This window comes from Epinephelus lanceolatus, chromosome 15 (assembly GCF_041903045.1).
Source record: "Epinephelus lanceolatus isolate andai-2023 chromosome 15, ASM4190304v1, whole genome shotgun sequence".
Lineage (NCBI taxonomy): Eukaryota > Metazoa > Chordata > Actinopteri > Perciformes > Serranidae > Epinephelus > Epinephelus lanceolatus.
In genome coordinates this window covers 43,231,549-43,243,236 of record NC_135748.1, presented here as the reverse complement: position 1 = coordinate 43,243,236, position 11,688 = coordinate 43,231,549, and the positions used below count along the sequence as shown (strand labels likewise).

Sequence of the window (11,688 nt, the reverse complement as noted above, 5' to 3'; positions counted from 1 at the left end):
TCCCTGAGGTGATGCTGCTGTGCTGCGCCTGCGCACTTCACCGCAGATCTCTATATGATAGAGACGAGACAGGTGATCAGCTGTAGAACAGGAATAAAACCAAAGTCTAAACTCTGCAGCTTCCTGGTGCGAAGGTCTGTCTGTCTCTTGTTTGCCTGACTGCAGGCAAGCCAGCCGTTTAGCGGTGCGTGTATAAGCTGGGCATTACGGTAAGAGCATGTAAACACTGACTTCAAAATAAAAGCTCCATCCGACTGATGACATTCAATCAACAAGACGATCAGTCTGTCAAATAAATATATGTTAAATTTTTACATGTATGTATTCATTTTTCATGTATTATTATTTTTTCTCATTTAACTAGTTATTTATTTCTGTCAGCAGAAATAAATAACTAGTTAAATTAAAAAGAGATTACAAATTTAACGAGCTATTTATTTATTTATGTAGTTAAATAAAAATAATAATATTTTGTGTGCGTGTGTGTGTGTGTGTGTGTTTGTGTAGAACTTATTTTTTTATGACACGCTACTGATAGAAATAAACAACTAGATAAATGAAAAAAATACATATATTTCAGAATTTAACTATTTATTTATTTGGTTAAATAAAAAATGAACATTTAAGAAATAGCACATGTATATACAAAAATTAACTAGTTATTATTTATTTAGGTAAACAAAAAAATTAATATACAAAAAATATATATATTTTATGCGTGTCTGTGTAACTTATTTTTTATGACAGAAATAAATGACTCGTAAAATGAAGAAAAAAACCATATATATATATATATATTCAACTCGTCATTTATTCATGTCTGCCTAGTTGATTCAATGTGATTCAACAGAACAGAGCTTTTATTTTGAAATCATTTTACCGTAATACCTGCCGTATACACGCATATCAAAACAACGTGGGGCCGGTTACACGGTGTGTGGAGGCTGTCCTGACTGCAGCTCCTGTGTGTGTGTGTGTGTGTGTGTGTGTGCGCGTGCTGTGGGCCGGGTCATGCTCATCCAGAGGTGTGTCTCCGTCTCTAAACTCACAGCTGCATTAGTGTCCTCAGCATCCTGGAAGCACGTGCGCGTCTCGAGTCAGTCGGCAGCGAACATGGCAGAGGAGGCGAAGAAGCTGGCGGCGTACGCTGCTGTGGACAACCACGTCCAGGTAACACTCACCTGTCCTCACAGTGCTGTCTCTGTCCTCTAACATGTGTCCACAGCTTTTATTGGGCACGAGCTCAGCCATGTGTTGTTTTAGCCACAGATGCTGCATGCTAACACTGCTAGCCACACACACTCAGAGAGAGTACCGTTAGCTTAGCGTGCTAACTTCTCAAGTTACCTAACTTGCACGGTTTGGGAGGGAATTAGCTCGGTGTTATGTGTGCCTGTCCCGGGACAGTGGGCTAACTTTGGTCGGCATTAGGGACTAAATATACTGACGGTGTGTAACAGCCTGTGTTAGCTGTTAGCTGTTAGCAGGAGGCTCAGTGCTGTTTACACTGATGGGCACACTGAGGCACAGAAGCTAACATGTTGCACAGGAGTTAAACCTGCAGTCAGACACAGACACAGAGACTCATTAATGATCTGTGCAGGAGTTAATTAATATAAAGCATCAGTTTGTAATCACAGATCATATAATGGAGCTGTGACAGAGCAGGACTCTAACATATGGACAGGCTGGGTCATCAAAGATACCAGCAGGTGGATTAAATTATATTTAATGTAAGAAAAACAGCCCTAAGATAAAACTAACTCTCACAATGCATGTGATGAATTTTTATGTATTTTCAGGCTTTTGATTTAAGGTGCAGATCTATACAGAGAACCAGACACCATGAACACTAATACATTAAAACATAAAACAGCTCCAGTGTTCCTCTTCTTGTCTCCCTCTCTGCTGCTTCATTTCAACACCTCTTGTTAATGTCAGTGAGTTCAGGGCAGGTTTTTACTTGCAGACTCTTTCAGGTCTGCTGTGAAATCCTGCAGAGTTGCATTTCATCATCTGACTTCTTCCCTGTCGCTCTCAGAACAACCAGGTGGTCGGAGTGGGCAGCGGGTCGACCATCGTCTACGCTGTGGACAGGTTAGGTGAGTGAAACTACTGGAGGTGGGATTCACGATAAGATATCATGATACTGAAGTCACAATACAGTATTACTGTTCTGATATGTTGAGTATTGTTCTAAAATATTGTGATATATTCCTTTTTTTTTCAACTGTAAATTATGTCCTCAAAGGAAAACTTTAATTTTATTGTCACCCTCTACATACAGCAGCGTACAGTGAACTAAATGTTGGTCAGCATCTGTTTTATCTAATCAGAGAAAGTTTTCAGTCTGTTCATCTCACTTCAGCCATTTTTCTGCAGCTGCAAAATATATCTAGTAAACAAAAACTGATACTGGATGTTATTATTCTAGTAGGCTACCTAACATTTCATTTGTATCTGTCATATTAATAATTTATATGATCAAAAAAATCAATGTGATAATACAATATTGCCACACAGAAATATTGGGATACTGTGCTGTATCGATAACAGAAGAGACTTGATGAATAATAAAATTAGGCGGGGAAAAAGTGGATATATCGATATTGTTTATCAGCCAAATAAGTTGTTATATATCAGCATATCGGATATCGGCAAAGATCCATACCGTGCGTCCCTATTTATTTTAGTTATTTTCAAAAGAGAGACTTTTTACACATACTTCCTTTAAAAATGGTTTCACGTTTCAAATTCAGTGATTATCGTATATATTGTAGTAATAATGATACATTTTGTGAAGACATAGCCAAGAGGTTAGATAACAAATAAAAGGGGACCTAAGACAGAGCCCTGAGGAACACCACTAGTAACTGTTAAAGAGTTGGATGTGAAAGTTGAACAAAGTGAGTGTGTCCAGAGAGAAATGATTTAAACCAGGTAAGAGCGGCACCAGTGACACTGATGGTTACTGACACTGTTAGAGTGGAGCGATGTTCCTTTATTCAACACCTCTGCCTGATGTGATGTCGTGTTTGGATTGTGTCTTTGTTTACCTCCTGTTTACATAGTTTTGTTCACAGTGACAAACCAGTTTCCCCTCTGGAGATTTTTTAAGTGACTCCTGTCATATTCTTATTTCAGACAGCAGAATCAGCAACATTTGGATTTTTATTCCCACAGCTGAAGGTTAACGCATTAATGATCCCTCTTTTTTTTTTTTACTGTGTTTATTCCAGCTGAGCGAGTGCGTCAGGAAAAGCTCAACATCGTGTGTGTGCCGACTTCCTTCCAGGTCAGTTTGAGACATTTAGTCTCAGTTACAGTCCAACAGGAGAGGAAACAGTTTGCTGCAACACTGTGGCTTTGATGCAACTCATTACCACACGCAGTCTTCTCTTTTGGCCTAAACATCGAAATGACACGTTTATTCAGAGCAAAGCTGCAACGATAAATCGATCAGATGTTGGCTGTTGATTTAATCGCCAGCTAACTTTATAATTGATGAATCAGTTTCAGTGATATTGTAAGAGACAAAACTGAAACTTGTCTGATTTCAGTTTCTTAAGTGAGATTTTTTTTCTTTGCTCCTCTGTGACAGTAAACTGTAAACCTGTGGGTTGTGGACAGAACAAGACGTTTGAGGACTGATTTTCTGACATTATTTGACCAAACAACTAATCGATTAATCGAGATAGTAATCGACACTGAAAGTATTTATTAGTTGCAGCCCTGCTCCAGGGGACTTGCAGGAAAAGTTGCATTCACTTCTGAGTTTCCAACATTTAACAACTGTTTCCATGTGTTTGTGCTGTTTCTGCAGAGATGCACCAGAGTATGAATTGAAAATGAGTTCTCAGCTTTTCCTCTGCTTTTTGTCTCCGTCTCTTGGCGTGTCCTCCCACAGGCTCGTCAGCTGATTCTGCAGCACGGCCTCACGCTGTCGGATCTGGACAGGCACCCAGAGGTACGACGAGCTCGTTACAAATGAATCTGAAAGCCATGGAAATGAGGCAGAGCCACAATACGCTGGCACTCAAACTCCTGTCAGCTTGAGTTGCAGCGCTGCGAGAATTACGCCTGTGGAAATATGAAAAACTGTATGAATGGTGGAGCTGACTGTGGCAGTTTGTACATGTAGAGAACGTCTCCTCTGTGCCTGCTGTGTAATAAGTTCTCATTCCTCCAACACAGCTGGACGTGGCGATTGACGGAGCGGACGAGGTGGACGCAGATCTCACGCTGATTAAAGGTGGAGGGTGAGTTCTGTACGGTTAAATACAGACAGCAGAAGTTAACCAGCGTCTCCTCTGATTCCTGTCTCACACTCGTCCTGTGTTTGTCTCACAGCGGCTGCCTGACTCAGGAGAAGATCGTCGCCGGCTGTGCCAAACACTTTGTCGTCATCGCAGACTACAGGTTTGTGTTTGATCGTTTGCCTCCAGAAGAGACGTAGAACTGCAGAAGGAAGTATTTTAAAAATAGATTAAATTTATGTTTTTACTGAAGATTTGTTAAATTTATATGTAACACGTTTATACCCGATCACATAGATCTTCTCCGATGGCGTCCCTGAGGACACACTCTTATAAAATATAAGTCCTCTGTAGTTGAATCTGCGTCTCTTCATGTCACTGAGTCCAGATTCTGTTCTCATGTTGTGTCTCCTCTCCCAGGAAGGACTCCAAGGCGTTGGGCCAGCAGTGGAAGAAGGGAGTTCCTATCGAGGTGATCCCCATGGCGTACGTTCCCGTCTCCAGGACGATAGCCAAACGCTTCGGAGGAGAGGCCAACTTACGGATGGCTGTCAGTAAAGCAGTGAGTGGACGACTTGCCTGTCACTTCTCTGTCCAACACTTTGTTACAGCACTTTCACTGATATTTTTACTCACAGTTTTTCTTCGTGTCACTCCTGAGATTATTTCAGATTTTTATTTTCATACAGTCCTGTCAGATCTCTCTGAATCTCTGCCCTGGTGGTTTGTGGTTGTCCTCAGGTTGAGAACGCTGAGTCGTCACCTTTTCATGGTGACACTAACACTAGAAGAGTTTTATTGTCCTTCATCAGTTCAATGAATGAATCTTTATCTGTTCAGTCTGCTCTGAAGCAGATTATTAAATGAAGCGACCCCGAGGGTTGCACCATGTGAGGAAAATATATTGAATATCACAAGAATGATATTACTTGTGGTAAATTAAAAAATATAAGTGAGCTCATTTCCGTCTCTCTGCTGCCTTCAGTGTTCTGCTAAAGCACCACAAATTTCTTGGTAAATACAAAATGAAAGGAAATTGTTTTCAACATTCTTGAACGTTGAACTGATTGCAGAAGGCACCAATGAAAAACTGAGTGATAGCTTTATTTTAAAGTCACGTTTCCTGCTCGTACCCTCTATAACAGTCGTTTACAGTGTGTACAGTGGGTTGAAAATTGGCACCAGCTGCATGCTGGTAAATTATACAAGTAACTGCTGGATCTGCTGACCTTACTGGACAAAAACAACAATGGTAATCTATTAAGTTTGGGAGTCCAGCAGCCACAGTGGCAGACGGACAAAAAGTTCATTTCCAACCTTGATTTTTCAGCCCTGATGTTCACAGTGTCAGTACAAATGTAACAACGTGTTTCTGGACTTGTGTGTGAGTTTAAAATACCCTGTGGAGATTCATGACTTCTAGTAGCACTGTGGAGAAGTGGAGAAGAGTGGGTCCCTGTTTTGTTTGTCTTGAGCACACTGATGACGTAATCACATTCTGACATCACGCTGTTCAGCTGATCTACAGGTCGTGTCAAAGTGCAAAGATATGAGGCCGTTTGCAAGCAAAGGTCATGAAGAAGAAAGGAAGGAAATTAATTTAACACGTGTATTCAGACCTTGAGGATTCACACAGTCTTCAACGTTTGCTTTACTTCCTGGATTTTTCCCACGTGGAAATTCTGACCAATCAAGAGCAGCTTTCTCACACAAGGCATTTGATCTGGTCCTCATGTAAATGCTGCCGTGAGAACACGAACCAACTCTAGGCAATTATACAACTTTGGAACAACATGAGTCCCTGATTCAGACCAGAGGAGACCACTCTAGGGCTGACAGCAGCCTGAGTGTTAGTTCATATGAAAACTCCTGAAACTGAACATGTTTAAGGAAAACTTTAGTGAAACTGAAACCAGAGGACAGAGATGACACCTACACATGTACCTGCCTCATCAACAGTCTGTAAACACTTCATCATTTACTTCCTGCTCAGCTCTTTAAACCAACAGCACAGTCTGTTTGTTGTTCTGAGTTCTTCCTTCTGACTGTTGAGCCTGAAGCAGTTTGTGACTCGTCCACTCATTAGTGCACAGTTTGTTTACCCAGGAAGCCTCGATGATCACACACACGTTACTTAATCAGCTGTTGCCTCACAGTCACACAGTCACTTAGTAATTACACAAGTCAGAGCACATACAGGACAGGTTTCTGTTTTAACCTGAAAATCTCTGATAATCTGAGTTAAAGGAGCGCGTCTGTTTTGCTCGTCAAGGCTTCAAAATTATCTCGACTTAGACAAGTTTTTGGATTTATCGAAGCTTTTGTGTCAGAACAAAGTCCTGGAAGTGAAAACTATCTTCAGTCAAGTCAAACACTTAAGTTTCACTCAGTCGTGGTCACACTGTTTGCACTTAGATAAAACTCAGTGTTACAGTGTGTTTGTGTCTCATGCGCTTTGCTCTCAGCTCTCTGGGTGTCAGATTATGATTTTAAAACAGAGTCTGAGGTCTGAGTTGTGTTTTTGTGTCTCTCAGGGTCCCGTGGTCACTGACAACAGCAACTTCATCCTGGACTGGAAGTTTGAGAGCGCTCAGAACTGGAAGGAAGTCAACACTGCCATCAAGATGATTCCAGGTGAGGTGCTGGGTTAGGGTTTGTTAAAGGGACAGTTCACACCAAAATCAAAATCTCCTCTCACCTGCAGAGCTGTTTATCAGTGTAGATAGTTTTGGTGTGAGCTGCAGAGTGTCGGAGATATCGTCTGCCTTCTCTCCAGTATAATAGAACTAGATGTCGCTCCAAACAAGAAGCAAAGAGAACATGAACTAGATGTGTTCACGACAGCAGAACATTGTTTGCACAGACAGTTTGATTCTTGAAATACAGATACGTACGACAGTGGTGTCGATCTCATTGGCGCTAGGATCGATCTTCAAAATGAAAACGTAGTATGGAGAGTATTGATATTCAATGATTGATCCACTCACCCCTAATGGCCTGCAGTCAACGCCCCCCGCTGGACTAAATGAGAAATTACAGATCTTTTAATATGACTTTTGTATAGTTGGCAATGGAAGTATTATATTGATGCATTGCAAGCTAAAAATGCCAATCGATATATTGGTTGGGCTCTAGAGTGGATCACCAAATACAGTCAGGTGTAAACATAGTACATAAACCTGATAATAACACCAATATATAGACCTTAAACCAAACACACTGCTGCTGTTCATTGATAACAAGAGCAGTCAACCTCAAAGTAAGAAGACAGGAAGTGATCAAACACACCAAGTGTTGAAATAGATCCAACAGTGACAGGTAGATGATTCTAATCTGCTCAGGCTTTAAACATAAAAGCTGTTTTCTCATCACGAGGGACGACAAGCAGCTGTCAGAGTGCCTAACATGATGATATGAAGTAAAAGGTAGCAGATACTGTTGTAGGTAATGAGGATAATTAAAGTGAATACATTTCAATATATAAAACCAGTGAATGAGTTTTGTTAGATTCAGAGATGGTGATTAAAGTTAATCACACATTGTGCAGCGGTGAGTGAGAAAAAGACGTCCAAGGACAAATCTGCAGAGTTTATTAAACGCTGTGTGAACAAGGTCTGATTTAAAGACAAAGTCACAGTCGTCGAGAACAGGAAGTGTAAGCTGAGGCGCAAGTTTGTCAAGGACAGTGCAGGTGGAGCATTTTGAGATCAATGTAAAACACTGATTACAGAGTCGACTTTACGTAGGACATGATGGGTGCACGATGTGAACGAGAGTTCAGAATCAAGTTGTTGTGAGTTGTTGAGTTCAGACTGAAGAGAAGCTCGAGTTTGGCTTTAAACTAAAATTTGGACTGAAATTTGTCCTCTGTGGTCCGACTGAACCGAGCGCCCTTGTGTGTCCTCCTCAGGTGTTGTTGAGACCGGGCTCTTCGTCGGCATGGCTGAGCGAGCCTACTTCGGGATGGAGGACGGAAGTGTGCAGGTTCGAGATCCTCCAATCAACTGAGGAGTTGACCTTCCTCACTGTCGCCCCTCCTCCCAAACGACCTCACTTTACCCACAAGTGCCGTGTTCCTGATTTCCGCCCGGTCTCAGCCTGCGTTTGGACGGAGCTGCACCTCCTGCAGATCTGGACCAAACTGTAACTGGGATGTTTTCTCACTCATCTCAAACCAGATAGAAACAGGATCACTTGGTTTTCCTCATCCTGCAGGTGGTGCTTCTGACACTGTGAGATTTAAAGTGCCTGATGAGGAAGACCAAGTGCGTCTGATACGTTTAGTGTTTTTTATTTTCAGTCTCGTTGTTCGGTTTGCACGACTGGTTGGCTCGTCCTGTAATTAGCGGGTGTGACTGAAGCTGTGGTTCTCGACCAGCACGGCCGCTGAATCACTGCAGTATGAAACTAAGGTGTGCCTTGAGATGATATTCTCAGTCCTATTAAAAGAAACGATGCTATTAAAGATACAGTTAAAAGCTCGTAATTGTTGATCAAACTGTTGCCATCTGCTGCAGATGAGTCGTCTGGTCTCGTGAAGGCTGGAGACGCCGTACACAGTCAGAACGCTGATTTGCCTTCAAGTCTTTTTGTTTAATTAGACGACAGAAAAGAGGAATAATATGAAGTCTATACTGCAACATGCACAAGTTATTTCTCAGCAAATTAATTAATATGCTAATTTAAACTGAAAAAAAGCTCCAAAATTAATGAGATCTCGGACAATTTGGGGAAACCCTGTGGTGCAGGTATGAAGCTCCAATTATTCGGTTATTAGAGACACGTGACACCCGACAGTGTCGCCTGCGTTCAGTGCAGCACAGAGGTGGGCTGTAATAAATATGATAAATGTAATGTAGCTGCTCGTGGCTCTAAAACAGAGACGTGTCAGGAAATGGTTTAGTAATTACAACAGAAACAGGTCGTCACACAGCAGGAAGTAATTGTGTAGAAGGAACAGTGGGCAGAGAACCTGTTCAAGTCCTCGTCCTCATCGACTACATGCACACGCACAAAATATTCTGGATATTACACACAGAAAAAAACAAGCATGGATCAATGATCAGGGTTCATACGGTCATGAAAGTCCTGGAAAAGTTATCAGTTTTCCAGACCTGGAATTGATTTGAAATTAACAACGTGTTCCGGAAAAGTTTTGAATAAACATTGTTTGCTATTGTTTTAAACATGTTCATAAAAACTCCCAAACATGTCTGTCATTATACAGAATATAAAATCTGTGTGTGCTGTGCTTCGACCAGACCAGATCAGCATTGTGTCATCACCAAGGCTCCACCTCCTTTTAGGTCACTGATCCACTTGGACGGAGGGAAGCATCCATAAAACAAAAGTTTTAGAAATATATGCAGACAAAGTTATAATCCACAAGGAGAATGAAACAAACTAAAATGCCACCAAAGTAAAAGATGAAATAAAGAAAACAAAAATCAAGATAATACATGAGAATTAAAATCAATAAAATGGACGGCCTGCTCAGATACAGTCAGGACATGCTCTCCAACAGAAGCACATTCTTTGGAGAGACGTGAACGAAGACAGTGACTCAGATGAGAAGAAGAATGTATGTGGTCTTTTCTATCCCCCAAAAATGGGCGCGGCCTCGATGTTTTTTGTTTGTGTTATCTGCTGTATCAGCATGTGCAGCTGGAATGCCCGATGAGCAAGTAAAGTTAACAAGCGTCAGCAGTCAGCCAGCTCATTTTAAATTACTTAAATTAAGTCGTGGAAATGGGGTAAAAATATTCATTTTTCATGTGGTTGTCTCTCCATCTTCTTTCCAACCTGTAAAACATGACACGCCCACTGATGTCATCACTGTTCGCACTTCAGGTCAGAAAAACCTGCAGTTTTGGTTCCAGCTGAGAACCGACTTTTTAGGATTTGATGCAATTTAGTTTTGTTTGAAATGCAAACATTCAAATTGAGGTGCAGGAAGCAGCACAGAGCCGCCTCCATGTTTGTGGTAAAGGTTTAAATGTTTGTGCGACAGCAGCTCCTGGTTCGTTTTGTGACAACAGCGATTCATTTCTCATCATCTCAAACGTTTAGCCGCACCTGGCGACATGTTTATATCCTCTTTACAAGGGGTTAGACTTGTTGTGGACATTTCTGCAGGTTAGACGGCTTATAACGTGACGTTAACCTGGAAACGGCTCTGTTCTGTCACAAGAGACTCCCGTAAGGCACAGGACCCAGATACAGATATAAATGTGTTTATTTAATTGTCCTGTCGTGTACGTCGTCGTCATGATATGAAGATATTCTCGTCGGTTATTAAATTCTAACATATGGCAGCCTCTCGTGGACCAATGATCTGATTTCCTGAGTGCAGACAGAGTTTGGGAAATCTTTGTACAGTCACACTCGTCACTGAGCAGAGTTAAAGTCCACAGCTTCACTGTTGATGTACCTTCATGCCTGCACCTCCTCCACTGTGTCGGCTCTGTTTGTGCCAGTACGTTGCTGTTTATTCCTCACACAAACCGTCTGGTCACAGTTCGTCATGTGTCATTGACTTCAGTTTAAACACAGCTGTAGAGAGACCTGCAGAACATTGTGAGGTCGTGATGATGGGCTGTTACTCTGTGATATGGTCTAATGTGATGAACTGATGCAGCTGAAATCTGAACCAACAGCAGTGCACATGTATTTAATGTACCTCGGCACGTCAAAAAGCAATAGATCCTGTGTTTGACTCTGATGTAGCAACATTGTGATGTAGCTTAGCATAAAGTCTGAACAACTGACGCTCAGAATCACTGCTACATGTTGTGATCAGGTTTAAAAGAAAATATTTCAGGATATATATGTGTCAGAAATGCAGCAGCTAAAAACAAAAGATGAATATCTGAGGATTAATTTGATTTGTGTGCAGCTAATTTAAAGATACATTGAAGATATTTCATGTCGTGTCAGTTCTTCCCTGATTGAATCGTATTTCTCATCATTTCAAGATGTTGATGTCTTCAAAAATGAATGTGTTATAAAAGATGTTATACTCATTGTGCAGCAAGTTTATGTGAGAACATGGCCCCTTTTCCACTGCAGCAAAACATGGCTAACACCTGCTAACATCTGGCTTTTTAATCTAATAGGAAAGTTTACAGTCTGTATTCACACCTGGGTCGGGTGACGCTGTGGTAGCTGCAGGTATTTATCAGCTCTGGCTCCGATGGGCATTGATGAAAACACATTTTAGTCCCCTTAACCGTCGAGCTTTAGAGAGATACACAAAGGTGCGTACACAGCTCTGATCTACTGTCAGTGGGGAAACAGTCCCGCGCTTGTTGTTAGCGAGTTTAGCCATGTTTAAAAAACCACATACAGGCATTAATTTTGGTGTAAAAGGGGTTTTATGTGTCTCATGTCCGCAGCATGGTACTCTCTTTGAATTGTCTAAAAATACTTGGAG

General features: G+C 41.4%; 1 protein-coding gene across 1 annotated transcript; it reads left to right on the top strand.

Annotated features, from left to right (window-relative positions):
* Positions 1 to 938: 938 nt before the first annotated feature.
* rpia (ribose 5-phosphate isomerase A (ribose 5-phosphate epimerase)) lies at positions 939 to 9,711 on the top strand. Its single transcript, XM_033642994.2, has 9 exons — positions 939 to 1,170; positions 2,042 to 2,102; positions 3,240 to 3,295; positions 3,908 to 3,967; positions 4,195 to 4,259; positions 4,351 to 4,419; positions 4,677 to 4,818; positions 6,791 to 6,890; positions 8,167 to 9,711. The coding sequence occupies exons 1-9, from the start codon at positions 1,012 to 1,014 to the stop codon at positions 8,262 to 8,264; spliced, it is 810 nt and encodes a 269-aa protein (XP_033498885.1). The 5' UTR covers positions 939 to 1,011; the 3' UTR covers positions 8,265 to 9,711.
* Positions 9,712 to 11,688: the final 1,977 nt, after the last annotated feature.

Bases quoted from the DNA above. Each gene is read 5' to 3' on its own strand.
- rpia (XM_033642994.2), top strand. From the start codon at position 1,012: ATGCTCATCCAGAGGTGTGTCTCCGTCTCTAAACTCACAGCTGCATTA. The intron at 1,171-2,041 runs GTAACACTCACC...TGTCGCTCTCAG, and splicing joins CTGTGGACAACCACGTCCAG to AACAACCAGGTGGTCGGAGT. The intron at 4,819-6,790 runs GTGAGTGGACGA...TGTGTCTCTCAG, and splicing joins GGATGGCTGTCAGTAAAGCA to GGTCCCGTGGTCACTGACAA.